Raw genomic sequence first — 27,678 nt, forward strand, 5'->3', positions numbered from 1 at the left:
GGCCTGAGGAAGTGACAGAGACCTAAGAATGAGCAATGACACTGCAGAAACAGCAAGGGGGAGAGTCTGGACGCGTGGTGGGCGGACAGCGCAGAGTAAGGGAGGGAGGCAGACATCACCTCCCAAATGGCCTCAGGTGACCCCATGTTAAAAGTGGACTCGGTCCTGAGGGCGGTGAGTTCTCGGCAGGTGTCCGGCATAATCAGACCTGAAGTTACCAATTCTTACCTGTGATAATTGAGCTTACTCTGTCAGCTGGTGACAACAGGAAGGGGCAGGCAAAACACGGGGCACGGAGGCTGGTGGGGGGTGTTGCCTCCGTCAAAGAAGGGTGGGGTAACGGTGGGAAATCAATCATTGCAGGGCCAAAAGGATAGGATTGAGGTTGGTGCCTGGTCAGGTGTGCAGGGACTGGACGGGTCTGGGATAAGAGGAGGGGCTACACAGAAGGGGGCCATGCCATCCCCAGCCACCAGTGCCACTGAGGAGATGGGAAGATGTCACCTTGAGACCTGTTGGGTTTGCAGGAACCCTGGGGTATCCAAGGGGAGGGCTGTAGGCTGCAGGTGAGAAGAGGAAAGGCCTGAGAGGATCCTGAGGGGCATCAGCTGGACAGGGCATCCTGACAGGGGGCACAGGCGTGGCTGGGGCACTGCTGCAGTACAGGTGGGCAGCAGCCTGAGCATCGGGGTCTGCAGAGAAGCCAGGAAGGTAGGAAGGGGAAAAGTGTCCGGTGGATGTTAGGTCTAGCAACAGGAAACCACTGGTCAATCCGGCAGGGCAGGGGGCCAGGTGTGGGCGTGGATGTGGGTGGAGGCGTGGGTGGCCAATGAGCATGTAGATAACAGGAAGTATAGGTACTGCCCCACCCCCAGGAGTTGCAGAGAGATTCCCACCAAGATGCAAAGCTTGACCTGACAGGAAGGAGCCGGGAAAGATGGGAGCTGACCGATGGATTATGGTTTGTCAGAGCTCAGAAGAGGGTGGGTCCTGTGAAGGGGGGGCTAAGCTACCATGCAGCCATCATTCATTCACCCTCTGCTGAGCACCTACTACGTGCAGCCCTCGGTCTGAGCGCCAACCTGACCTTCCAGGGGGACAGGCGGGCAGAGGGAAGGGCGGTGGGCACCACCTCAGTCCCTTAACACCCCCATGGGGCAGGGGTGGGGTGAGGGAACCCCAGCAGGACACACACGGGTGGGCAAAGGTCACTGAATCGACATTTATTTTGCGGAGGTTCACAGGCGATGGTAGCGGAAGATTTCATTCCGGCACACGGGACACGTGTGCCTCACATCCATCAAGCTGTCCACGCAGAAGGGGAGGAAGCAGCAGCCCAGGGAACATCTGCAGCCTCAGGAGCAACGGGCCGTTGGCTGGGGCCGCAGGGCCCTGGACTGGCCCAGAGTCAAGCCAAACCTGGGCACCCCCATCCTTGGCCCTGCCCGGCCCCCCTCTGCCTGGAGCCAGCCCTTCCCACCCAGCGGGCCCTCCCCCGTTGATACTCAGGGCCCCCACTCACCCAAACATGAAGAGGCCCATGCACATCAGCCAGGTGAGGACCCCCGGGACCCGCGTGGTCTCTGTGACGACATAGTTTCCACAGTACGGACACGAGAAGTGTACGGGGATGGAGGATGCCATGATAGGCATGTCAGTGAGCACAGCTTGCGGGGCAGAGAAGGGGCAGGTCAGACATCACGCCCCCTCCTCCTCCCCGATGTCCACCCCTGGGGGACCCGCCCATGGCCTCCCCCTCTGCAGGTGCCCCGTGCTCCCCTGAGGAGCCCAGGCCATCCAAATGGGCCCCCATGTCCCCTTGCAATGCCTTTCCCACCTACTGCCAGCCTTCAGGGTTCAGGGGCCTTCCTCAGTTAAGACAGCTTGCCCCCTCTGGCCAAGGGACCCAGGAAATTGGGGAGCATGTCTGGGTTTATACTCGATTAAATTTCAATTCAGTGCGTTTTCCAGGACACCCGCGCGTACACACACACACACACACACACACACACACACCCCTTTTGAGTGTTCATTTAACTCAGCCAGAGCTGGTTTCTAACCCGGCAGTTAAAAAGCTCTTGGTAAAGCAGCTGTGTTTAAAAAAAAAAGAAAAAAGAACCAACCGATAACACAAACCACCCCCCAAAAAACCTTCCTGGTGGCATTCTTCTTATCTCTTCCTCTTGTGTTTGTACAGGGGGACCCAAAACAGTGTGATTAGCTCTTTTCTGAGGTGTAGGGTGTGGATGCCCCGGTTTGGCAGAGAACTAAGGAAAGAACTACTTATGGCTAGATGGGGGTGCCCCAACGGCTCCACTGGCCTTTCCAATGGTGAGGATGCCATCTTTATGCTGTCGACTGGGAATGTACGGCCCAAATTGGCAGCTCTCAACCTTCAGAGCGTTCCCGGATTCCTTAGCAAGTTCATTTAAAAATCCCAGAGCCCAGGCCCCATCCCGGGCTGTGTGGTTGGGGGTAGTGGCTTTGTAGAGTAGAGAACAGGATTTTACTCCACAAACATTTCCTGAGCAGCTACTGTGTACCAGCCCCACCCCGTACCAGTGACTTCACTTTGGAGAGAAGTGCTCACAGCCATGGGTACTGGGGGCGGGGGTCCCACAGCTGTGGGGGCAGGGGAGGGCTTCCCAGAGGAGATGCTGTTTGTTTGGGCAGAGTCTCGGCAGATGGTCAGGGCAAGGAGAGGGGCAGGCAGGAACACTCACCTGTGTGAATAAGTTGGGGCCCTGGGACACACACTGGGGAGGTGCTTGAATTCCTGGAGGTGGGGGAGGAGGGGGGGGAGGAGGGGTAAAGGAGAGGGGAAGAGGGGGAGCAGGAGGTTCTTTGGGAGAGAGGAAGGAAAAACACCCTCAGATCTGAAGTCTCACTACATGCCAGGCGCTGAGCTGAGAATGTGGCCAGCCTGGGGGAGACACCCATTTTACAGGAGAGAAAGTCGAGGCGTGGAGGAATGAATCAAACTTCCCGTGGTTGTATAGCTAATAGATGGAGGAGGGAAGAGGCGAACCCAGGCATTTCTAACTCCATAAATTGTCCTAGGATGTAAGACCTTCCTGGAGGCCATGCCAGGGAGTTGAGAATGCAAAAATAGCATGGGGCCCCAAAATCCTTTTTTGTTTTTTAAACTCAAACATTTATTCTGCGCCAAACTCTGAACTAAACACTTTATATCCCTTACTCCATTTACTCTTGCCAAAACACCAAAGAGATATTAATAGCTATGTGGCATTATTTCAATTCTGCAGATGTGGAAAGTAGGCTCAGAGTGGGTAACTAACTTGCCTGAATTCCCCCAGGAAATAAGTATCAGAGTCAAGGATGGAACTTAATATGCCTGTCTGCAGAGCCTGTTATAAGTGTCATGCCTCTTGCCTCTGGTCAGGACGGTTCCAAAAGGGGCGACATTCTATCTACTCCTTCCAGGAAGGACTGTTTGGGTCCCAGGTCGGCTTCCATTCTACCCAACCTAGGCTCCCTCCCGATCTGAAAGGGGCTCCTCACAGTATGTGGACACCCAGCTCTGTCCCTCACCTCCTAGTAGTCAACCCTTGGCTGGCCCTTGGGGACCAGGAGGAGTCCCCACACAGGACCTGTATGCAGGTGGAAGGCTGTTTGGACAAGGAATTCTGGAATCCTGGATCCCCAGAGGGGAGAGGGCAGGATGGGAGCCCCACAGTTTTAATGACAGTCTGGGCGACAGATTGGATCCCTATGTGTTTCATTGGGAACCACGTGGGTGCTTTGCATGGAAATCGGCCCCTGCCAGGAAAAGAGTCTCATGGCTTGAGAGGATCACCTGAGTTCTTCCCTCCCAGTGCCTCCCCCGAGAGTAGGAGCAACCAGAAAACAGGAAGTCCCTCCCCACTTCTCACCCCACAGTCTAGACTCCATGGGACAGGAAGAGGTTTCATATCCATCCAGTACCTCCAGCAACTCCGCTGGGGGCTGCTTTTCGTACCCACTTAACAGATGAAAAAACTGAAGGTCAGAAATTAAGTACCTGGCGCCGGGCTGCCAGCTAGAAACTCATTCTGATCTCACACTGAGTTAGCAACTGCCTGGCCCTATGGCAATCATCTCTGAATCCACTCAACCATCTTTCAGATGAGAAAGACAGATTCCAAGAGATGTGGTGACAGCCAAGCTCACAACAGCATGGCCAGGACCCCCTACCCCACCCCATCTCATTCATCTAGGTGCCTCGAGCCACACAGGGGGGAGGGAGTTGGCTGGGGGAGAGCAAGGCAGGTCATACCTGACATAGGGGAGACATTAACTTTGCTCCATGATTTTCTTGTGACACTCTAAGAGAGGGCACAGGATATCAGAGGCCCCACTTTATCCCCATTGGGTCACATGGTCCCCGGATTGGTGGGGGAAAGCAGGACTTGGTCGGGGTGAGGATTGGAGTCAGCCCCCAACTCAGCAATTCCTCCTTCCTGAAGGTCCTGCCATCGGCCTGTCCCTGGCCTCTCCCAGCCCGCCTACCTGAATGGAGGGACCCTCACCCTGGGGACGGTTCCATCTTGGTACCCTGGAGGTCCTTTGTTCCAGCAACAGTATCCAGGCAGCGTCAGGTTCCAAGCTCTGAGCGGCCAATCGCTTGTCTCCAGGCGTCCTCACTGTGGCCTGGTTGCCTGCAGTCAGGCACTGCTGGGCCTGGCTCAGGTGGCACCGACACTGTGCTGTGTGTCCTCACAATGACCAGTGGGGGTGGGCTTCTCAGGTGCCCAGCTTGAGGACCATTCTCTGCAGAAGGGGGTGGGGCCTCCCAGGTGCCCACCTTGAGGACTTCTGAAGATGGCCCTTCCCTTGTGCAGTGACACACGCGGTGTGTGCGTGGGGTGGAAGCTTGCACCATAGTTCAGACAGAGGGCAGCGTGGGAGAATTGAGCTGGAGCCTTAAAGACATGAATCTGATTAGAGCTAGCGATTCTGCTCGGAGGAATTTATCCTGCTGTATGCAAACGTCACGTCCTCTTATTTAGAAAGGCAGGTAGGTATATGCACATACGTACCCTCATGTCTCTATGTATATTGCATATATATCTATACACATGAGTCTCTACATGTACAGATGTGCAAATGCACGTATATACATGTACACACATGCACAGACACGTACACATGTACCACAGGTGTATGCACACATTTCTCTGTGTGTGTGTGTGTGTGTGTGTGTGTGTGTGTGTGTGTGACAATTCCAGCTGCCTCTCCTGCTGGTTTCACCATGTGACTTTGGGTAAGATCCTCACTTTCAGTAACCTTCCATCCCCTGGCTTACTCATCTGTAAAATGGGAATAATATCTACCTTAGAGGGTTGTTGTGAGAGCAAATGACATGCTCCAGGCGATGGGTTCGGCCAGGTACAGCAAATGAAGCCAGCACTGTCACTGTGCAGTGACTAGGGACCTGAATAGCCCAGAAGAGATGCTCCCAGTTGCAAAGGGCTGCCTCTGTGCCCAGGCTGGCTCCGTGCTTTCCCTGGGGTCACAGCCAGGATTTGCGTGAACAAAGGCATGCAGGAAGGTCTGTGCACTTGACCAGTACACGATATGGCTTCTCATGATGCTGCAAAATGTGGGGAAGGTCCGGGATAGCCCGCTTGTTTATCAGGCTGCTAGAAACCAAAGTTACGGCCAGTCTGTGGGGAAGCAGGGGATTTGGTGGTATTTAGCCGAGTTACAGCTGTGGTATTCTTTCTAGAAATCCATCCCAAAGATAGACTAGCAAAAATATCACAGGACGTAGGCACAGGCTATTCAAGACAGCAGCAAAACTGAAAGAAAATAATACTAGAAGGGAACTTAGACTATCAGGAAGGAAGAAAGAACAATAGCAATAATAAACATCTGGATGGATATCATAGACTGTTCTCTTCTCGAGTTCTTTCAAATGTTTGATTTTTGAAAAATTACAACATTGCCTAAAGTGGTTTTCAAAGTATATACATGTAATATAGATGACAACTATAACATACATAGGAGAGGATAATATAGTGCTAAGTTTTCTGTGTTGTACTTTAAGTAGTAAAATAGTGACCTTGAGTTGTCTATAAAAGAAAAAAAAGAAAGCAGCAAAAGAAGGCGGGGGGGGGGGGAGACATAAGACAAAAATCTCCACATATTACTATGCTGTAGTCTCTCTAGGACATATTGTTAAGAAAAACAGACAAATATATTTCACTACTTTCTGTGTAAGAAAACAGGGAGGGAGCTATATAATTTCCAAGAGGAAATAAAGGCAAGATGAATAAAAAACAAACACAAAATGAAAGTGGTTGCTGTGGGAGGAGACAGGGGTGAAAGCCCTCTCTCAATACACTTTGCTTTATCAGCTTGACTTTGGAACCGTATCATTATTTTTACTAATTAAAAAGGAAGTATGTAAAACAGAAAAAAGCAACACCCCCCAAAAAAAAGGAAAGCAACCGAAAACAAACAAATGTGTTTGTATATCAAGATTTTTTGACACGGGACACAAAGCACGAGACATGAAAGAAAAACTTGAAACATGACTTCCTCCAAGCCGAGAGTACTCAGTCTTTAAAAGACACTGCAGATAAAACAAACGGTATGACACAGGCTGCAAGAAAATACCTGCAATCGGTACGTGTGCCAAAGCACAGGTATCCAAAATATAAAAGAACTTCTTCGACTCAATCATAGTTATTTTTAAAATGCAATATTGAAAGTGAGCAAAAGACCTGAACAGACACTTCATGAAAGGAAACAGGAACGATCAATACAGACATGAAAAGGGGCTCAGCGTCACTAGCCATCTAGGAAATCAATTAAAAGTCAGAGGTACCACTGGTTACATTGTAAAAAAAACAGACAATCTCAAGTGTGGACAAACATATGGAACAACTACCACCTCACACACTGCTGGTGTGAGTGTGAAATGATGCATCACTTTGGAAAACTGTCAATGTCTTATAAAGGCAAACGGACACTCACCGGTGACCAGCAATTCCACTCCCAGATTTTCACCTCTGAGGAATAAAAACGTTTGTCCAGAAGAAGACCCCTATGAGAAAATTCATAACAGCCAAACTTGAGAAACAAAACAAATATTTGTCAACAAGTAAGGGGATAAACAAATTGTGTACATTCATACCAAGGATTATTGCACAGCAATAAAAGGAATCAACTACTGCTGTACTCAGCAAGACGAACACATTCAAAAAAATCATTTTAAGCGAAAGAAACCTGACCGAAAAGAGCACGTCTTTTATGATTCTATTTATTGGAAGTTCTCACACAGGCCACACTGTGAGGTGTGGTGAAAGCGAAGGTACCATCTGCAAAGGGATAGAATCAGCATGCAGGCGGGTGTGCCCGGCATAGCCAGTGCCACTGACATCATGGACACCAAGATTAGTGACACAATCGTTTTTTCAGCTGAGGGGGGGGGGGCGGGAAAGCATCTTGAGGAAGCCCTTTCTGAATTCCCAAAAAGGTGTTGTCTTCCTGGAAAAAAGAAACGCCTGGATCCAGCAGTACCCCTCACTCAGCTGACCTGCTGACCTGATCTCTCTCCAACTCCTTACCAGTACCCATAGCCTCCACACCCCCGTAAGTGTTGGTGTCTGAAAGCCGATGCCTACTGAATTCCCCCAGCGCCTGGCATGGAGGAGGTACTCAATAAATACAGGTTGAATGTGCGAATGAATGAACGAGTGAATGAGTGAACGAACACATGAATGAATGAATGAATGAATGAGTGAATGAATGCTACATTCATCACAGCTTACCCCATTTGGCTTAAAATCTGGCTATCACACCCCAGGACCCAGGGTCCTTGCCTTGTTTAGACTTGAGGTTACACATCTTGGGATAGGGTTCGGAACTGCCTCCTTCTCCGGAGATTTTTGAGAACCACCGTGCCCCCAGCAAAGGGTTGGGATCCTGACTACGGGTCTGAATGGGTCGTTCTGAGTGTGAATGAATGAGGGAGTTGACTGGCGATGCACGCGCTCGGGCGCCGACATCCCGGTCATGGCCACCAGGGGGCAGCACCAGTCAGCCTAGCCTCCTGCCTCTGGGCTCTGCTGGGCTGAGAGGTAGGTCCCCATCCTGGGCAGGGACCTGGGGAGCAGGGTCGCCCCTGCCATCCTCCCCTTAGGATTAGTCTAGTGCCCTTACTCTGCCCTGGGGTTGAGGACCCTTGTCCCACACTGTCTCCCTCAGGCCAAGCTGAAAGAGGTGAGGAGTCATAAGAGGGCTTGAGGTTAGCCCAAGGCCACTCAGCAGGGCTGTGGGGGAGCCAGGTTTGACCCCAGTCCCTCCGCACCCACACACAGGGGCCTTTGGGGGAGCCATGAGACTTGGCTGGGCTCTTCCTGGGCCTCTTCTGTGAGGATGTGTTCTCTACGAGGGTCAGGGCTCCTGGAGGACTGTTTTGTTATTTGTTTTTGACCTTTGTGTCCCCAAAGTAAGGTCTGGTATAGAGGAGGGGGAAGATGATTAAAGTGTGAGCTCTCACTACCAGCTGTGTGACCCCAGGCAGGTGTCTGCACCTCTCTGAGCCTCAGTTGCCTCCTCTGCAAAATGGGTCTAATATGAAAATTCAGTAAGGCAGTTTTACCTTGCTGGCTTCACTCATGCCTACATTCTGTTCGTTCCATCTTGCCCTTGGGCCTTTGCACTTGCTGTTTGTATGCTTGGAATGCTCTTTCCCAAGATACCCCATGGTTCACTTCATTGTCCAACTCTGCGCTCACATGCCACTCCTCATGGACGGCTGCTGTAGACCCCTTGGCAAGAGGAGCCAGCCACACTCTGCTATACCACCGGGTTCAATTTTGACAAGTTACCTCTATCTGGAAGTAACTGGTTCATGTAGGAGTTTACTTGGCCATTGTCTATTGCCCTTAAAACATCAGCTCCACAAGGACAAGGTCCTCGTTGATTTTGTTCACAGCTCTCTCCCCAGTACCCAGCACAATACCTGGGACATAGTAGATGCTCAGTAAAGATTTGTTGTATGAATGAAAGAATGAAACGCTTAGCTCCGTGCCTGGCACATAGAAAGCTTGCAGCAAGTTAGCAATTAATAAGAATAATCATGACAATGATAAATAAGCAGAGTCACAAAAGCCAGGGCAGGGGGTAGGCCATTCCAGGAAAGGAATGAGCCTGGAGTTTTGGCAGCTGAGGGTCCTGGGAAGCCCCCTTGTTCCTCTTGTTCCTTGTTCCTGTGTGACCCTGGGTACTTGACTCACCCTCTCTGGGCTATGCTTTCTTCTCAAGCAATAAGGAAGGAAGCCTGGGCTGCTTAGGGAAAAATGAGATGGGACATTTTCTTCCTTCCTGTTCATCCTGTCTTCCCAAAAGGGCCCAGCTCCCAGGGAGGAGATAAGAAGGAAGAAATCAGTGGAATGAGTTGTAACTGTAATCATTGGGCAAGTGTCTTGGGAGCAGGGCTTGTTGAGGGGCCTGTGGAGGGGCTGGGCTTTCTCCAGAGCCCTCCTTTCCCTCTCCTCCTGCTTCATGTGCATGGGGAGACTGGCGCCCTGGAGCTCTGGGTAGGGACCTGCTGGGTCATACTGGGGTGTCCCCGAACCTCTCTGGGTGGAATTTCCAGCTCTGCCAATCACCCTGTCTGCTTTCTCTTCCTCCCAGCTTGTGGTGAGCTGGGAGCGGGAGGTGTATGAGGCGTGTGGGCTGCTGTAGGCACCCCTACCGCAAGCTCCACTGTTTACTCGGGAAGAGAGAGTGAAGGCGAATTCTCATTTCCTGGGCACCAATGGAGTCCCTCCGAGATGGAGGAGGGTGACAGGGTCACCACTTTTCTGGTAGCTGTCATCTATCCCCTGTCCTCGGAACTCTTGGACAGCCCCCTACCCGCTTGCCTGGGAGAGGAGGGGGTATTATTTCTAGACTGAGAAAGCTGTTGGGACCTGGGGTTTGGGGGGGAACCCAGGAAGCTGTGTGATGGGACAGTGTGTGCTTCTGCATATTGCTATGTGCGTGTGTTTGCACGGGGGGTATGTGTGTTTGGGAGATGGGGGTGGTGTGTGTGTCCATGAAGATCTCAACTGCATGGGGTGTTTGTATGTGACACAGATTTGTATGTGGAGGTATGTGTGTGTGGCCATGCATGTTGGGTGGGCTGTGTGTCTGACTGTGTCCATGTGGGAGGGGTGTGCAGAGGGATACCTGGGTGTGGGGTGTGCTCACACAGTGGGCTCCTGGGTCCATCTTCTCCCCCCTTCAGCCAGTCACTCTTGGACCTCACCCTGAGCAGGTTCCAGCTTCAAGAGCTGCCCAGAGGGACCAGTCCAGGGGGAGGACAGAGGGCAGGACACCCCCTCCACGGGCCTCCCCACTGGGTCCACAGTAGAGTTTTTAGCTCCCTCTCAACTGTAGGATCTTCCAGTGCCATTTTACATGAGGGAAACTGAGTCATCCACCAGGCCCCTCAACCTCGACAAGTCTCTCTACATCCCACAACACTGCTGCAGCCCTATGTCTTCAATGTGTTATTTATTGAGCACCTATTACATGTCAGGCATAGGAAACCAAGCAAGGCAGATGAGGTGCCTACCCGCGGAGCTCACATTTTAGTGGGGGAAGCAGATGCCAGACATGGTCATATGGAAAAAAGGATGAAATGACAATGACGGGGGATGGGACAGACTGATGGGGGGTTACCACCTTTGGTTCAGGGTCAGCAGAGGGGCCCCTCATTTGATGTGTAATGACCAGAAAGAGGCATTCTGGGAAGATGTGGGGGAAGAGTTCCCCCAGATCTGGACACTGGCAGAGTCCAGTCACCTGCCACCTGACCCTTGAGCTTACACAACTAGCTCAACATAGCTGGATGCAGCCCCTCCTCACCCTCCTCACCAAAATCTCTCCAGAAGATGTACAGCGGGCTTCTCAAAATGGTGAAAGAATTAGAAGGGAACAGGAAATGCTGCAGAATACTTGTCTGACCTTGGCAGCAGGGCAAAACCCCCAGAAGTGAGGTAGTGTTTCGTCTCCACATGTATAGGGTGGGGTGCTGCAAGCTGTTTATATGTGGGTGAGTCTTCCTTACACAAGACTGCCCAGCATTTCAGCACCTCCATAACTACGGCCTTTGGTTCACCGTGCCAGGGGTGCCCTCCCGAATCAGTCGGATGACCCTTGAGGCCCTATCACATTCCCAAAATGTCCTCTTGGGGGCAGTAGTACCTGCTTGGGCTGGAGGGAAGATGAGAGATGGCCTTGGAATATGCAGATCTACGGCTTGGAATGCTCTTCCCACCTCTGTCAAGACTCTGCTCTGGCATTTCCGGCCGAAACCCCTCCTGGAAGCTTGGGGGCAGAACCAAAGAAGAGCTTCACTCCAGTTCCCCATTCAGCATTTCTGTGTATTTGGAGAAAATGAGAAAAAGGGCTCTGTAAGAAATGGCTTCACGCACACATGAATGGCTTCACATTCATTTCGTCCATTTGTGTATTCAGTCACTGATTCAAGAATGCTTATAAGTAAGGACTCTGTGCAGGGCTGGGCACTGGACGTAGGAACTGAGTCCAGTGGACAATGTTTTGTGTTCCCAGCGTTATGGTCCACTGCGGAGACCGAATATTAACTGGTAGACAAAACAATGAAAGGGTTACATGAGAACTCTAAGGGCAGCCCAGAGAGTGGAAAGGCTCCTCTAGACAATGGTGTTGAGACTTGAGAGATAAGAAACTCTTTTACCTCTCCCTACTAAATGAACATACTGATTGTGTGATGGCTGGAGCTCCAGCAGCTGTTTTGGCCCATCAGGCAACCTCGAGGCTAGAAGCCAGACTTAAAGGGTGTTGGAACAAGAATATAGGAGACACCAAAGTCTTTGAGGACTATAGATCTGCTGTATCAACCCTAGACATATCAACCCCAGCCTTCTTTTACATGACAGAGATATAAACCTCCAACAGGCATAAGCATCTTATTGGAGTTTTCTTATATTCAGTTAAGTCAAATCTGGTGCTACAGCAGAAGAGTTGGGATTTTATTTACAGAGCAATAAGGAGTTACTGAAGGGTTTTGAGCAGGGGAGAGACATGGTGACAAAGATTCTCTCCTTGACCCAACTTTCGTCACGCTCCTCTGAGCCCTCTGCTTGACTAGACTTGACCTTGGGCTCCTGTCTTTGTCCTTGTAGAGTCCAGTGTTAGCAAGAATCCTGTCAAGTTGGTTTTGCCAGAATCCCTCAATATCTGACCAAATTTCTTATCTCTCAGCAACCCCCAGGTGATGTCTGGTCATCCTGGCATGGCTTCGGCAAGAATCCTGCGAGGCCAATTTAGCCAGAATCGCCTCAACCACTGATGTTTCCTCTTAGTAACCCCTCCCCATCCTGCTCCTGAGCTATGAATTCCCACTTTTCCTTGTTGTATTTGGAGTTGAGTGCAATGTCTCTCCCTTACTGCAAAACGGCACTGCAGTATTCCCTGTACCTATGACGACACTCCCAAACAAACTCTGTCTTACCGTTTTAACAAGTGTCATGAGTAATTTTTTCTTTCACAATGGTTGGATTTTGAAAGTTCATTCTGGCTGCTGTACAGAAAATTGGAGCGTGGTCAGGGAATGAGGGGGAGGCAGAAGGGATGGGTGGTGGCTGCTGTTCCTGAGACATGGTGGGAAGAAATGGGGACAGGTAGGTTGACGGGAGTTACGCTTTGGAGGAAGGAGTCTCCATTTCATCCCTGCTTTAAGCCCTTATCTGGCTGCCATCACTCATAAAGGTGAAGCTCCCTATTTGAGACCCATACATTTCGCCCATTCTGACAATTATCATCTTATCCCACACCCCCTCTCACCTCTGGGCCTTTGCACATACCCTGTGTAATCTCTCTTGGGAATGTCCTTTCCTTTGTTTAACTTCTGATCTTCTGGAAGATCTCAGGTCAATTAGCACTTTCCAGAGAAACCTCTCCTGGCTTCTCCAGCACCGTGACTATCCCTGCTGTGGGTACAGCGGGATTTTATACCATTGTGTGATTAGTGGTTTAACATCAGCCTCCCCTATTAGGCTGTAATACTCCAAGGTGCAGGGCCACCATGGGTTTTGTTTGATCCGGGGCTTGGAATACATATTTGTGCAATTTGGCCGATTGGTAGAAAATTTAGCCCAGATCTCTTCATTAGCTGTTGGCTTAGAGTCTTGCCACTTGGCTAGTGACATTAGATGGGGCTGAGAGGATGGGCTGATGTCACTGGCTGCAGAAGGCTTAACCCTGGCAATTTTGGAGAGAACTCCTCCCTGAGACCAGTCTTGTCTGAAGGACCTGAAGGTGGGACACTCACTGAGTCTTGGAGGCTTATCCAGGCCACCACATGACATCTTGGTTATCTGTTATCACTTATGGGCCTGTCTGCCACTTCACCAGGCTGTGACTCCTCTGGGGTGGGTACTGGGTGGGCACTTATTATTTCTGGGTGCGGAGTGACCAACACAGAGCCTGGCATGGACGACACAACCAGTAAATGACTGCAAACCAGAACTGCACTCAACTCGGGTGTGAAATTCTGAAAGGCTTCAGTTAGTTGAGAAGGACGTTTGGAAGGTGGGGGAAGGAAGGCAAAGGGGCAGCCTTAGCCTCTTTCAGCTGCTATAACAAAAACCATAGACAGGGCAGCTTAAACAACAGAAATGCATTTTTCACAGTTCTGGAGGCTAAGAAGTCCAAGATCAAGGTGATGGCCAGTTCGATTCCCGGTGGAAGGCCCTCTTCCTGCCTTGCAGACAGGTGTCTTCTCACTGTGTCCTCAGTGGTCTCTGCGTGCGTGTGTGCGTGGCGGTGGGGTGGGGTGCGGGGTGGGATGGGGAATGAGGGTGGGCTTGCGCAGAGACCCCAGTACCACCCCAACCCCTGGTCCCTGTGGTCCTAGGACAGTGGCAGGATACCTCCTTTCTCTCCCACCTTTCAATTACTAACCTGAGTCTGGGTCCAGGGCTGTACTCTGTGTTCAGGGGCTGCTCCAGACTTGCTGTGATGGGGTGCGGTGGAGGGTTGCGGGGTGGAAAGGTCACCTCTCTGTGCCTCATTGCCCTTCCTGTAAAATGAGAGCAACATCTTTTATCTCCAGAGACAGAGGACTCAAGGAAGGAGTGGAAATTAAGAATAAAATGAAACAAAAAAAACCAAACCATAAAAGAGAATGAAATCAACAGCGTTCCCTCTTTTGTTTTTTCTTTCTTTGAATTTTCTTGTTTTCCTTTCCTCCCCTTGGTGCTTTGCTTGTTTCCTTCCCTTCTGCCTTTCTCTTTATTCTTTCCTGTCATTCCTTGATCGCTTTCTGCTAAACCGGAGGTGCCCATATGGATTTGGGGGCAAAGGTAAGGTGGGGGCTAGACCCAAGTCGGGGGGTTAGGGGAGGGACTGCACCGGCGCGAAGACCAGATTCTCCGACTTTTCAGGGGAGCTCTCTGCAGCGCAGGCGGTCACTGATCCCCACCCCCGCGCGGGGTGAGGGGCCGCGTTCCCCCAGGCCGTACGTCCCGCCATCCCGCCAGTCCCGGGCGTGACACAAAGGTCCATCCCGGCTGCTCCCGCCCGCGGCTCCCCAGCGGCTCCCCCGCTGTCCCGGGTTCTGGCCCGCGCGGCCCCATTGGCTGGGAGCTCCTGGGGACGTGCCAGGGGCGGGGCCTCAGCGGGCCCTCCCCGCGAACCACGCCCCCCCAGCCCCCCCAATTTCCCTCGCAGTCGGAGTACAGCAGCTGGCAGAGCGGAGCCGGTCGCCAGGTGAGGACCTTCTCCCGGGCACTCAGGCGGGGTGTGGCGGGGTCCCCCTCCGAGACCCGCCAACCACCGGTGTGGGATCTCGGCCACCGCTGCCCCCATTCCACCCCCTGGTGCAGGGTCTGCCCCCTCGCGGGCAGGGGCCTCCGGGCTGGGTCTCTCTGGGCCCCTAGGACACGTCCCGGCCGCTGGGGCCTGTCTGGGGAGAGCGAGTTACTATTCTCCACGGGCGTGGCAGCAGCTGGAGGGACTGGGAGCGGATGTCGGCTGTCACTTCCCGCCTGTTTCTGCGCGCTCGGCAGCTCCCCACTCACTCTTGGCCCCCTCCACTCGCTGTCGCCGGTGAGCTGGCGCGTGGATGGGGTGACTCGCGGTGCGGTGGGGCGAGGCGCCGGGGTGCCTCTCGGGGAGGTGGGGCCAGGCCCGCCGCGCCAGCTGTGGCTTCGGCGGCTGGACCTCGGCCAGGCCCGGCGAGGAGGGGGGGCGCTGGCCTGGCGCCGCGCGATTGGCCGCCTCTGGGGGAGGAGGAGGCGCTGGACGCTCGCCGAGGGTGTTTGCGCGGGGATGGAGGCCCTTAGGCGGAGCAGAAAACTTCGGTTGCCTGCAGCCTCCCTCCCCTCTGGCCTCGCTGGCAGCCAGTTTGCAGGCCGGAAATGCACTGTGTGTTTTTTTTCGAATTTTAAAGAGGAAGGAAGCCCCTGGCCGCCACTGCCTTTCTGGGATTGGAGTGGATGCGTGTATTGGGGTGCAGGGAGCGCGGGTAAGCCCATTCCAGGCAGGGCCTCCGTCTTCCTAGGCGGCGGTGTCTCTCTGCGAAATAGGAGGCCCCGGAGCCTCAGTTTACCCTTCTGTAGACTGTAGACCTTTTCCTATCGTAAAGCGGTGTGTGAGACTAAAAGATGGGTAACCTAGTGTGGGGCGGAAGGTTAGTGACTTACGTTTTTTAGTTGCTCTTTTGATATTTCTCAGTCTCTTCGCTTCCAGTCTTGCCCCTCCAATTCATTCTCCAGGGGGACCTCGTAAAAACAATCGGTTCAAATCAACCCCCATTTTAAAATCGTCCACTGTTGTTCCCATTGTCGTCTAAGTGCCAACATTCTTGCCAGAGCTTTCTCTTCTGTTCCACCGCGATCTTTCCCGCCTCTCTGCCACCTGCCCTCCCTCCCACTGGGCCTGTGCCCGTGCAGGTCCCTCTACCAGGAATGACTTGCCTCCTCCTGAAGTGATCCTACCGGCTCTGCCGGGCCAGGGGCCTCTCCCAACTCCCTCTGCTCCCCTGTTCCCTGGGGTCCTTGATGACCTCGGCTTTTCAGTGTTGGACTGTCTGTCCCCACTCCCCAACTGACTCCCCCAGCCCTTCAAGAGCAAAAAGCAGGGTCTCGGAGCCAGGCTTGGATTAGATACTGGGAGTCGGATGAGCTGATATGGGTCCAGCTTGGCCCATGGCTTGGGATGGGACCGGTTTTTCTTTGTCCTGCCGAGTGGCAAAGTCAGGGGATTTGGTTTATGTCCTATCAGCAGGGACAGGAATGGGAGGGATGATTCTGGATGGCACCGTGCCTGAGAGTTCTACCACGAGCTTGTTGACCCAGCCTACGTCCGGTCTGTCTGCACAACGTCCCTTGGGCTGAGGCGTGGGGAGAGCTGCACCATTACTGTCTCATTTGACAGGTGAGGAAGCGGAGGTGTTGAGCGGTGAGGTCACTTGCCGGGCTCACCGAGGGAGTCAAACATGTCTGCTGCCAGGGCCCAGGAAACGGAGGGGAGGAGGGAATACCCAAGTGCCTGAAATAGGGGTGCAGGGGGTGCAGAGTCGGCTTTAGTTACCAGCAGCGGCTTGGGCCCGCGCCCAGGAGGTGCTCTCAGGACTGAGCGGGGGCAGCACAGGGTCCCTGGTGGGTGAGGTGCTGGGTGATCAACTCTCCGTGGGGCAGGGTTGGGTGCTAATAGGGGGGGTCAGGCGGCAGTGCCAGGGGGCCTGCTTCTGCTTCCTGGCCTGTTGGTTCTGGGGTTTCCGGCCTCTTCCCAGCACTTGGGTGCCTCAGGGGGTGCAAGCAGTTCCGGCTGGGCCGTTCTCAGCCGTGCTCCACCCTCCCCCGCCCAGTTTGTGTTTGTATTTCTCTCTGAGGGGGCCGCTCAGTTGTTTGGTGCTTGCTTGCAGGCCACACCCTGCATCTCTCTCCTTGACTCTCCTGGCTAGACTCTTCCTTTGCCCTTTTCTGGGACTCCCTGCACCCCACTGCTCCCTTTCCCCACCTTCACTCCCTTTATCCTGCCCTCCCCCCCCCCCCTTCCCCTGGAGCCAGGCTCTCTGCCCTACCGCGGAGAGGGAGAGGAATGTGGCTGGAGAGGTCTGTGCAAGCCCTATCTGCCTGGGCTTCATTGGGGACCCCTCTGTCCTGCCTCAGCTGACCTGCCCTGCCCCTTGGCTTTCCTGCCCTCCGTTCTGCTAGGCTGGGACTCAGCTGAGCTGGAGGCCAGGAGGGGAGGGGAAGGGAAAGGTGGGAGGGTGTCTCTGCCTCAGTTTACAGACCAGGAACCTGACTCATCGCAGAGCCTCATCCCCACCCCCCAGTTTCCCTTTCACGCTCTTACACTGGCTGACAGGTGGGCAAGCCTGTCAACCTTCGCTGCTCTGTGTGCTGCTCTGTGTTCAGTGGTCTAGCGGTCATTAGAAAAGCAGACTCTCGAGCCTTACCCCCCCTTCAAAATCAAAATCAGTATTTTATCACCATCCCCAGAGATTCCTGGGCGGATTAAAGTGTGAGAAGAGCTGGCTTAAATCTGTCTATGCAGGCTGATCCACAGCAGATGAATCTAGTTAATGTGTGTAAACGCCTACACAGAGTCAGTAGACAGTAATCCTCACTGCCCGCTTCCCCCATGACTGGTTCTCCAGTGCCCTGTCTCCTTCCCTTTGTGTAGGCTAGGAGTCATCCTGGCCTGCCAGCAGTGGCCTGGCCCAAGGGCTGGGAGGGGTCTGAATGTCATGCCCAGCCCTGGCCTTCCCTAGCCGGAAACCCATGAAAGTCTCAAGACACCCCCACTTTTCAGAGTGAGGAGCTTGGAAATAAAACATAGGCTTGGAGTGTTCTAGCTTAGATGAGAACCATGAAGGCTCCCAACTTGAACCTAGCTTTTGTTCCCTCCTCCTTCCTGCCCTCGAGGATCTGGGTGCTGTCTAGAATGGAGCCTTGTGAAATGAACTGCAAACTCCCTCTCACTAAAGTGTAAATGACTGACAGTCCTGCCAAGGATCCCCTCCCTGGAGTAAGCAGCTGGCTTCTTGTTTTTAGGCAGACGTATCCTTGATGTGGTTGGTGGCTTTGAGTCAGTGGATTGGGTCTTCAGTCCCCAGATATGTGGGGTGGGCCTTGGAGGGGTCGGGAAGGCTGGATCCCGACCCCTCCACTTGGCCTGTGGAAAATTCCCAGCTATTTTGGGCTGAAGCCCCCCTTCACCCTTTCCCAGGATAAAGGCCCTGCTGACACACCCATCCCTGGGGGCAGGCAGGGTGAGAGTTGCTTCCTGGTGCCCCACTCCCCAGGGCCTGGGTTCTCCTCCCCTGGCTGGGTATTCTTCAGAACCTAGGGGTGCTGACTGGGGAAGGGGGAGCATGGCCAGCTGCTCACCTGGGACCACCAGCATTAAAAATGCAGCCCCTCACCCACACTCCCCTCCCCTGCTTGCTTTTTCTCCATAGCTTTTCCACTGTTGGACATACTGTCTGTTTCACCAGTTTGTTTATTAACTGTAGGAGCCAGGCAGGTCACTTGATACTTTGTGCCTCAGTTTTCCCATCAGTGAAATGGGATGAAATGAGCTGAGAGTGTGAAGTGCTGAGAACAGTGTATGGCCCCAATCCGCTGCTCTTGTTGTCCTGGCTGTTGTAGGTTCCCCTCTCCCTGCCCATAAGCTCCTTGAGGGCAGGAATTTTGCTGGGCTGGGTTCCGTTTCCTGTGCATAGTGGATGGCACAGTAACTCTTAGTTGAACAGGAGGCAATATTCTTTAAGGTCCTCTGGGGCCACTGCAGGCACCCAGCGTGCTTGGGGGCAGGGTGCGGCCCCACCTGGCCCACTGGTGTGCACACACAGGCAGTGACAAGCCTGGTCCACAAGCCCATGCATGCGTACACGTGTGTGCGTGTGGTCAGATGCACAGGTTGCTCTCCAGAGCCATGTGTGTATACACACGTGTACACATGTGCAAACACAACCTGTACAGTCCTGTGCACACAGACACAACCACACACGTGTACACCCCTGTACACGGACACACAAACAGCACAGCAGTTACGACGCCTTGGGCATGACATTTGGTCTGAGTTTGCTGCAGGCCTGAGGCCCATCCCAGGTCTGGCCTCAAGTCTCTTGCCAGCCTGAGCTTCAGGCACCTGTTTGCAAACTTCTCCCAGATGTAGGGAGTTGAGTAGTTCAGGGGGGCTAGTCATGGAGGGTGGGCCCTGCCTCCTCCAGGATGCTCCAAGGTCACCCCTGGTGTTGCTGGGAGAGCAGCTGCCTGGTGGAAGCCCAGACTACACCAGTGGGTGGGGCTGGGGCTGCTGAACAACCCCCACCCCCATCTGTGTGTGTGTTGAGGGGCTCACACAGATGGGCCCCAGAGATGGCTCCTGGGTGACTGGCTGTCCCCTCCCCCAGCCGCCTTCCTTACAGCTGGACTTTGACCTGAGCCTCCCCTACACAAAAGCCATTCACTTCCCCTCCCCCTCCCCCTCCCCTCCTCTCCCCCTCCCCTCCCCCTCACCAAGCCCATTGCAGCTTGGGGCGGGCTGGCCTTTGGCCCTGCCTGCTCCAGGCTGCTGCAGCTGCTCACCAGCTCAGATAGGCCATGAGAGGCGGGCGTTTGGTGGTGCGGACTCCTGGGTCTCCCGGGCTGGCACCTCCCTTCTCTCCCCCAGTCACTCGCGCTTTCAGTGCCTCAGTTTCTCCCACTGCCAGGCGAGCGTGACTGTAGCCACCTCCTGCTGGACTGTGCAAGGTGCTGGGCACACCGAGTGCACAGGGAACGCCAGCGGGGACTTCGGGATCTGATGCTGGTTAAGGAGGCTTTGGGTCATCCCCTGGACGGTGGCCAAAACTGCTCTGGGGCAGCCCTCGTGCTGAGCACTAGAGACATAGAGGAACCCCATGCTGCCTTGAGGTTGCTCACTCCGCCAAGTTATGGGCTTCTAATGGCATCTCTCAGGGATTGAGTGTTTTGGAGGCCTGGGGTAGAGAGAGAAGGGAGGCCCCAATTTGGGCCTGCTTCATTAACCCAGGGGGAGATGGGCATGGCAAGGGGCATGGGGACAGACAGACAGACAGACAGATGGGTGTGAAGCTGGCCCTGCCCCTCTTGGCACCCCCTAGTCACTCACCCCTCCATCCGCGGCACCACCAGTCTCCTTGCTGGTCTCCATCACACCTGGCCCGTATCAACATCAGGGCCTTTGCACAGGCTTTTCTCCCCGCCTGGAAGGGCCGCCTTCTGGTTTACAAATGGTTGACTTATTGTTTAGGGCCCAGCTTGTAGCCTCATTACGGAAGCACCCCCACCCTGTTACTTTTTATTTGCTTCTGTGAATTTCGTTTTTTTTTTCTGGTTTGTTTTGTTTTTAAAGATTTTATTGGGGAAGGGGAACAGGACTTTATTGGGGAACAGTGTGTACTTCCAGGACTTTTTTCCAAGTCAAGTTGTTGTCCTTTCAATCTTAGTTGTGGAGGGCGCAGCTCAGCTCCAGGTCCAGTTGCCGTTGTTGCAAGGGGGCGCACCCATCATCCCTTGCAGGAGTTGAACTGGCAACCTTGTGGTTGAGAGCCCACTGGCCCATGTGGGAATTGAACCAGCAGCCTTCGGCGTTAGGAGCTCGGAGCTCCAACCGCCTGAGCCACCGGCTGGCCCTTGTGAACCCTTTTGGCAATCTGTAATAATCTTGTTCGTATATTTATTTACCTGTATATTCTCTGGCTCCAAATTCAGCACAGTGTTTCAAGTCCCATGAACAGGGACGCACCAGGCACAAATTTGTTGAGTGACGTTATGATAACAGTTATGCAACAATCATAGCTGACAGCGCTCACTTGTTCTGGGCAGATCGTGTGCCGAGTGCTCAGCATGTATTATTTCATTTCAACTTTGTGAGGATGACGTGAAGTCAGGACTGTTATCTTCATTTTCCAGATATGGAAACCAAGGTCCAGAGAGGTTAAGCAACTTTCCCAAGATCACACAGCTGGCAAGTGGTGGGATTTGAATATCAGATGTGCCTGACTCCAGAGGAAATTATGGGTAGAAGTGGGGAGGGCAGTTCCCCACCTCACCCTGGTGTCACCAGGCCATTGTGGTTCTACCTGCTGTCCTGGGAGGCCTGCGTAGGGCCCTCCTTTCTCCAGCCCCCTTCCCAGAACCCCATGTGTTGGAACATTCCAGGACTCTATGACCTGTGTTGGTAGGTCATGCTGGAGCCCTGACCCCCAGCAGAGCAGCGGGGGCCTTTTTGAGGTGGGGGCTCCCTGGACTGGCCGTCCTCCCTGGCCGTGGCTGCAGCTGAGAGAAGGGTCAGGAGGTAGGGTACCTGTGTCACGTCCTCCAGAAGGCTGTCCAGCCCTCTCCCTTCCTAGCCAGACAGAACTGAGACCTGACACGGGAGTGCGAGGGGAAGAGGTTTTGTCCTTTGGGGGGAAGAATCAGGCTTTGCTCTTGGGTGGTTTGGGTTGGGGGCAGAGGGGACATTGCTGCGTGATATAGATTGAAAACTCCCTGGGGCCACAGAGTTACTGTAAATGAGGGAAGCAGGGTGGTGAGCTGGGGTTTCAGGCTTGTCAGAGCTGCTAGTTTGTTTTCTTGAGTAGCTGGAAACCTGGATGTTGAGGCAAACTCCTGGGATGTTTAAAAGATAGCTCACGTTTTAAACGTGAAAACCCCGTGTGAGCCACATAAAGCCCATTGGGGCTGCTTCTGTCCCCTCGCGGTGTGAATGTGGCTGAGGTCTGAGGTCAGGCCCCTCCACCTCACCTCGAGTGCCTGAGTGACGCCCACCCGGTGGCCCCCCACTTGCAGGTGGGGAAATTGATCCCAGAGAGAGAAAAGGACGTAGGCAAGGCCTTCTGGCTCTTGGGCTTTGCTCTTTCCTCTTGACCTTGAGCCAAGGCTGTGTTAGAGCAGGCACCTTCATAGTCACATGCTGGGTGTTCGTTGGGCCCAGTGGCCATGTCCTGCTCTTGGCAAAACTGCCAGAGAGGCAGTCTCTGTGGTCTCCAGCCCTGCAGCCGGCTCTGACCACACCCACCCATGATGGTGGGTCACGGAGGAAATTCAATATAGTAGCCAGTGACCCGGATGGGGTGGAAATTCACTTGGAGCACGGATCTGAGTGAGGGGCCTGGTGGAGATACTACCTTTGAAATGCCCTGTCTCTTGGGGTCCTTCAGGCTCTCCCACCAGGCCTCCCTTCTGGATGCAGGCTTGGGACAGCCCCTGGGGATCCGAACTTGGGGTCTGAGCCTCTCTTTGGTTTGTGTCCCGGAGATTCCTGGAGAGACACTGTGTGCTGTTCCCTTTTTCTGCCTCCCCCGCCCCCATAGTGTCTGGCTGTTAGCAGGGGTCAGGAAATGGTCAGTAGCTGCAGTCCGGATCGAGGTAGTTGGCATACAAACACCTCCCTCCCTGCCCCATGCCACCCCTCCCACCCTTTCACAAGGATTTACTAAGTGCCCCCAGGTCTGTGCTGGGCCTTGAGGACATATAGGGGACCAGCGGCGGCGTCCTAGTTATGGGGACAAGCTGGCATTTCCATGCACAGCTGGGATAGGAGGCGGCCCACGGCCACTGCAGAGCCCAGGGGAACACTGACCCAGCAGGGCAAGCCAGCATGTTTGCGGAGACGTGACAGTGACCTCCACGCGGAGTCAGCGGGACTGTGCGTTCCACAGCCCGCGAGACGAATGAGGCTCAGGTGGCAGACTCCCTGATGGGGTGGGGATGCATGCGGGGGCCGTTCCTGCAAGGGGTGACCCCTGAGAACCCCGTCTCTTTCTAGGTCAGCCATGTCATCTGAACCTCCTCCACCACCCCAGCCTCCCACCCACCAGGCTGCGGTCGGGCTGCTGGACACCCAACGTGCCCGTGATCGTTCACCGTCCCCTCTCCGGGGCAATGTGGTCCCCAGCCCGCTGCCCACCCGCCGGACGAGGACCTTCTCTGCGTGAGTCTCAGGCTGGTCGGGGGAGGCTTCTTGAAATAGGTCTCCTGCCCGAGGCCAGAGAGTGTCTGGCCATCTCTGTGCCTCAATGTCCCTGCTGTCAAATGTGGATACTTGGGGTTGGGCTAAGAGTGAGGAACTGGGAAAGTGCCTTGTGAACTCTGGAGGACGGCCCCAGGCCCACTCGAGCCTGCCACGAGCTGGGGGCGAGGGATGGAGGTCACAAGGGTGGGAAATCACTGGGGTCTTAAATCATTGGGCTTTAACCACACATAAGCCTTTTTGCCTGTGAGACCTTGACTTCCTCAGCTGCAAAATGGGGACAGTAGCAGGGGTGTCAACATCCTCCAGAGGCCACACACGGTGCCTGGCAGATGCGGACCTCAGGCCCCATGAATGGAGGCTGCTGCTGCTGTTAATAATTTGTCGTCAGAGATGCTCAGAGAGCTTTTAGTCTAAATTTCTCCTTTCAGACGGGGAAACTGAGGCCCGAGAAAATTTGCCAAGGTCATCCAGAGAGTCACTCTTACTGGGTTGTGTGTGAATAGCTCCGAGTTGTGCAGTGCGCAACCTGTGCAGCTATGCATGGGGGCCCTAGCCAGGACTCCCCGGGCACAGCTGTGGGCAGGGCCTGAGAGGAGCGGGGTGTGCCCCAGGGGAGTGGGTGGCTGTCCTGGAGGGCTGCTGGGGGCCTCTCACACTTTCCCCCTCTATCAGGACGGTGAGGGCCTCACAGGGCCCTGTCTACAAAGGAGTCTGCAAATGCTTCTGTCGATCCAAGGGCCATGGCTTCATCACCCCGGCTGATGGCGGCCCTGATATCTTTCTGCACATCTCTGAGTGAGTCTGGGGCTTGGGTGGCCACTGTCTTTGCTCCTCAGCGTGTGTGTGACTGTGATGGTGCCGGGTACAGGATGTGAGGCCAGGGCGGTGTGACTGTTCAGGGCTGGGGTTGTGAGACTGTACTCGGTGGTGGTGGTGTGTCAGATGCTGCTGGTGACGACGGTCTGCGTGTGCGTGCGCATGTATGTGCGCGTGTGTGTGCGCGTGTATGACGGTCAAGAACCACTAGGATGAGGCTGAGTGCCTGTGCACCTGGTGGATGGGATAGGGGTGCCCCAGTGAATCGGGGGAGCTGTGTTTGACCTTGAGGTGGTTTCCTGCTCTACTTTGGGGGAAGAGGCCTGGTGAAGCTGGGGGCTGCCTGGCCCCTCTGCTCCAGGAAGGAAGTTTGGAGCTGTACCCTTTCTCCGGCCACTTGTTCACTGATGTCCTTCCTTCCTGAGTGTCTGGAAGCCCTTGGAGGGCCCAGGCTGGGGCCCTCACAGCCTCGGACGGGGCTGGAGAACGTGCTGCAGCCGGTGCTTCACTTCCCATCTTCTCGGGAGCCTTCAGCTATTTGGGGACCCGGTCTGGCACCCCCACTCCTACCCCATCCTTTGGCCTCAGCACCCCCTGATCTTTTATTTCAGTCTATAAAGACATCCTGCCCTGCACAGCACACCTGGCATTATATAGAAAGCAAGCACACTTGAAAATAGGGTCCTATCGCATATGTCTGCCGTGATGGGAGAGTCACCCTTTCTTTTCCACCCTCCACCCCCACCCACATCGGGTCTTAAATAGGTCCCCTGTACAGCAGAGACCTGAGGAAGACGCTAAAGCAATGCATTTTATCTATGTATGAACACATATGTGGATGTGTGTAAATGTATTTCCATATTACCTCTTTCCAGAGAGGATTTGTAGTGGCTACAAGGATACACACGGCACCATGACAAAAAATAAGTTAGTAAGGAAAACGGGGGTGGGAGGCAAATATGATGGAGATGCTGAGATGCCTGGTTCCACTGTTAGCAGTGGCTGCACAGTGGTTCCTGAGCTTCCTGGTGGCCAAGTCAAAAAGGGAAGCCCCGTTTGCTATGCAATTCTTCCATCAAGACAAAGCAGTTTCCGGGGCAGCTGCCTGGCCTTGGCCTTCAGGATCTGAAGGGGGATTCCTGGGGTCTCATCAAGCGGGTGTCAAGACGGGTCCCTCACCATCATGGGTGGGATGGTGACTCATGTCCTGTGTGAAGTCAGGGGATCTTCCCAGAGGTGGCCCCAAGGGAGAGAACCCTTCCTGGAACTAGCTTTAAGCACAAAAGGGTCTTTCTCGAAGGCTTACTGGGTTTCTGGGGAACTGAAGAGCAGGTGCAGCCTGGTGTCTGGGACCCTTGGACCAGGGTGGGTGTGCTGTGGGCGCTCAGTAAAACTCTTGCCCTGCCATGTCTCTACTCCTATGTGACCGCCTTGTTTCTCTCTGGCTCAGACTGGCTCTCCCTGCTCGTCTCTCCACCAGGCCCACGGCACCCACGTTTAACGTAGTGTGAGCACCCCTAGACGGCTGAACTCTGTCTCAGCATCAGAGGTCCTAGGGAAGCAGCCGAGTGGGTCACAGGCTTCTCAGCCACAACCGTAGGCTGGGGCCGTGTGGTGGCTCCTTCCGATGGCCAGGCAGCAGGGGCCGTTCCTCTGAAAGGGGTGGCCCTCTGACTAGGAGGGGCTGGTGTCCTGGGAGTGGCATGCCATGGGGCGTTTCTGAGTGCTGTGTCCCCACTCTGCAGTGTGGAAGGGGAGTATGTCCCAGTGGAAGGCGACGAGGTGACCTACAAGATGTGCTCCATCCCGCCCAAGAACGAGAAGCTACAGGCCGTGGAGGTGGTCATCACCCACCTGGCGCCGGGCACCAAGCATGAGACCTGGTCTGGCCACGTCATCAGCTCCTAGGAGAGGCCAGCAGCACCCCTTCTCCTGGGCTTGCGGGAAACTCTGGGGGGAGGAGGAGGCAGGACCAGCCTGGAGATGACGTTCTCCCACCAGAGATACGAGACACCGCTCAGGGGGGGAGCATGGTCCCTTTCATGTATCCCGGAGGGAGGAGTGGGGGCGGGCAGGGTGCTCTCGGTCACCAGCGCAACAGCCTCACTACCTGCAAACTATTAAAAGCATTGACAAAGGGGCGGCCCCTGGCTGGTGGCTGAGTAGAGGGTCCAACTCCATTCCAGTGGGTGGGTCAGGCGGTATTTCTCCAGCTCAGAGTCCCTTGTCCCCATGCCCCTGGAGTTGGAGGCTCAAAATCCCACTGGAGGGTGGTGGTGTGTGTGACATGGATCCTCTGTGTGTCCTGGCATGAATTCCCACCAGGCACCCTTTTCTCGGGTCTTTCCTTGGCCCTGGGCAGAGCAGGCTTTCCTGATTCTCGGCTTGGTTGGTTCCAGGAAAGCTGGCTTCAGGGGATAGGGGCTGGGAGAGCAGGGGTCTTAGGTGCCTTTGCAGCTGTGTTCCGAGCTGAATTCCAACCCTTAGAAGCCTGGTCTTTTCCGTCTGTTTTCAAGTCGAGTGATCATGGCCCAGCAGCCATTTCCTATCCCCTGTCATTTAGGCATTGCAGGTGGTGTGGAAGACGGAAGTGTGGAGAAGGGAGGGGGTTTGTTTAAAAACAGATCTTCTGATCCATCCAGAAAAAAGTGGGGAGCTTGCTTTCTGACAGCCTGGTCAAGTTAAACGTTGAAGGAGACACGCACGTTTGGTGAACAGGTTTTCTTGAAAACAGGTGTGAAGAAATGCTTAGGATTTTTTTTGTTTTTTTTTTAAAATAACTAAAGCTCTCACCCAGAGCCAGCTCTGTTCGTCCCTTGCTGTCAACATTGTGAACCTTTGTAGATAAATGCTTAGGATTTTATTTGCTGTGGTTTGGTTGGGCTTTAGTTGTGATTTAAAAATAGAAATAGCTGGGGAATGTGTTTTGAAATATGTGGCTTATACGTAGAATCCATTTGTCAACGCGTGGAACCAAACCCTTTACAGCTGGCTTTTGGGCAGAGCAGGATGTTCCAAAAGACAGAGGGAATTGGACGCACAGAACAGTACCAGCCTCAGCAGGGGTCTTCATTCCGGGGACGGGTCTGTCTTTCAGCCTGGGCACTGCATCTCAGTCTGGGGACGGCTTCGTTGGAAGCGGGTGGAAGGCGGGAACTATTGTGCCGACGCCTGGTTTAAAACAGGCAAATAAGTGTGTTGGTGATGTGTGTGCAGTGAAGTGAGTTGATCCGCTTTTTCATGGCCTATCTTACCCCTTGGAGGGTCCTTCCCCTCCTGCTTCTGCTGGGTCCAAGGTGGCCTTTCCCCCTCCGGCCTTGGATGTTCCCCAGGTGGCCCCTGAAGGCCTGTTGTGTACAGGCCACGCTTGCAGAGCCACTTCTGCCGAGAGCCTGCGTCTTCGCGCTGCTTCTCCCAGGTGTGCTGACCTTGAAGCCTCTGGGTCCACTCACTAGGTAGAATCCTTTGTAAGTGGCTTTTGCAGGCCTTCCTGGGTGCCCATATCTCCTTCAGTTGATTATTCCAGACCCGCAGGATATTAGAGCTGGAAAGGACGCCCTCCTTACTCAAAAAGTTTACAGAAACTCCTAGAGGCTCTGGGAGGACCTGGGGTGTTGGTGACCGAGGTGGGAGTAGCACCCAGGATCCCTAAATCTAGATCTTTCCTCTCAACACCTTCTGCTCAATAAAGTTTGTTTTGTGCAAGGCCGTGTGTGAGTAAGCTTTTCCTTTAAGCCAGCAGATAAGGGCGTCTCCCCAAAGCAGGCTGACTCAGTCCTCCTTTGCGGCCCAGTGGTTTTGCGGGGTAAGAAACTAGGATTGTCCCTTTCTCCTGACTCATAATCGTCAACGTAGGAAAGCTCA

At 54.1% G+C, this 27,678-nt stretch overlaps 2 protein-coding genes across 14 annotated transcripts; one reads left to right on the top strand and one right to left on the bottom strand.

The window, feature by feature from the left end:
* Window positions 1-1,208: 1,208 nt before the first annotated feature.
* LITAFD (LITAF domain containing) lies at window positions 1,209-15,835 on the bottom strand. 10 transcript variants are annotated; one of them, XM_088801254.1, is made up of 6 exons: window positions 13,948-14,495; window positions 11,206-11,380; window positions 4,530-7,051; window positions 2,724-2,776; window positions 1,523-1,667; window positions 1,209-1,347 (listed from the first exon to the last, which is right to left on the bottom strand). In XM_088801254.1, the coding sequence occupies exons 3-6, from the start codon at window positions 4,544-4,546 to the stop codon at window positions 1,239-1,241; spliced, it is 324 nt and encodes a 107-aa protein (XP_088657380.1). In that variant the 5' UTR covers window positions 4,547-7,051; window positions 11,206-11,380; window positions 13,948-14,495; the 3' UTR covers window positions 1,209-1,238. The 10 variants fall into 10 exon arrangements, 4 of the variants coding, with proteins under 4 accessions (XP_088657380.1, XP_088657381.1, XP_088657378.1 ...); XM_088801255.1 differs by having other exon boundaries at window positions 1,523-1,583; window positions 2,724-2,842; XM_088801252.1 differs by having other exon boundaries at window positions 2,724-2,842.
* CARHSP1 (calcium regulated heat stable protein 1) lies at window positions 14,656-27,519 on the top strand. Of its 4 annotated transcripts, none has more exons than XM_074322687.2 (4): window positions 14,656-14,754; window positions 22,792-22,956; window positions 23,671-23,793; window positions 25,560-27,519. In XM_074322687.2, exons 2-4 carry the CDS (start codon window positions 22,799-22,801, stop codon window positions 25,720-25,722), a joined length of 444 nt encoding a protein of 147 aa, XP_074178788.1. In that variant the 5' UTR covers window positions 14,656-14,754; window positions 22,792-22,798; the 3' UTR covers window positions 25,723-27,519. The 4 variants fall into 4 exon arrangements, with proteins under 4 accessions (XP_074178788.1, XP_074178790.1, XP_019609665.2 ...); XM_074322689.2 differs by lacking the exon at window positions 14,656-14,754 and adding an exon at window positions 15,057-15,093; XM_019754106.3 differs by lacking the exon at window positions 14,656-14,754 and adding an exon at window positions 15,354-15,511.
* Window positions 27,520-27,678: the final 159 nt, after the last annotated feature.

The sequence above is a fragment of the Rhinolophus sinicus genome, chromosome 10, assembly GCF_057876585.1.
Source record: "Rhinolophus sinicus isolate RSI-liver-muscle chromosome 10, RSI-T2T, whole genome shotgun sequence".
Lineage (NCBI taxonomy): Eukaryota > Metazoa > Chordata > Mammalia > Chiroptera > Rhinolophidae > Rhinolophus > Rhinolophus sinicus.

Excerpts from the sequence above, each read along its gene's own strand:
- CARHSP1 (XM_019754106.3), top strand. The coding sequence starts at position 15,483 with ATGCGTGTATTGGGGTGCAGGGAGCGCGG. Across the intron at positions 15,512-22,791 it reads TTGGGGTGCAGGGAGCGCGG|GTCAGCCATGTCATCTGAAC; the intron begins GTAAGCCCATTC and ends GTCTCTTTCTAG. Across the intron at positions 23,794-25,559 it reads ATCTTTCTGCACATCTCTGA|TGTGGAAGGGGAGTATGTCC; the intron begins GTGAGTCTGGGG and ends CCCACTCTGCAG.
- LITAFD (XM_088801252.1), bottom strand. Across the intron at positions 1,668-2,723 it reads GCCCCAACTTATTCACACAG|CTGTGCTCACTGACATGCCT; the intron begins GTGAGTGTTCCT and ends CTGCCCCGCAAG. Across the intron at positions 1,348-1,522 it reads ATGGGCCTCTTCATGTTTGG|ATGTTCCCTGGGCTGCTGCT; the intron begins GTGAGTGGGGGC and ends CTGAGGCTGCAG.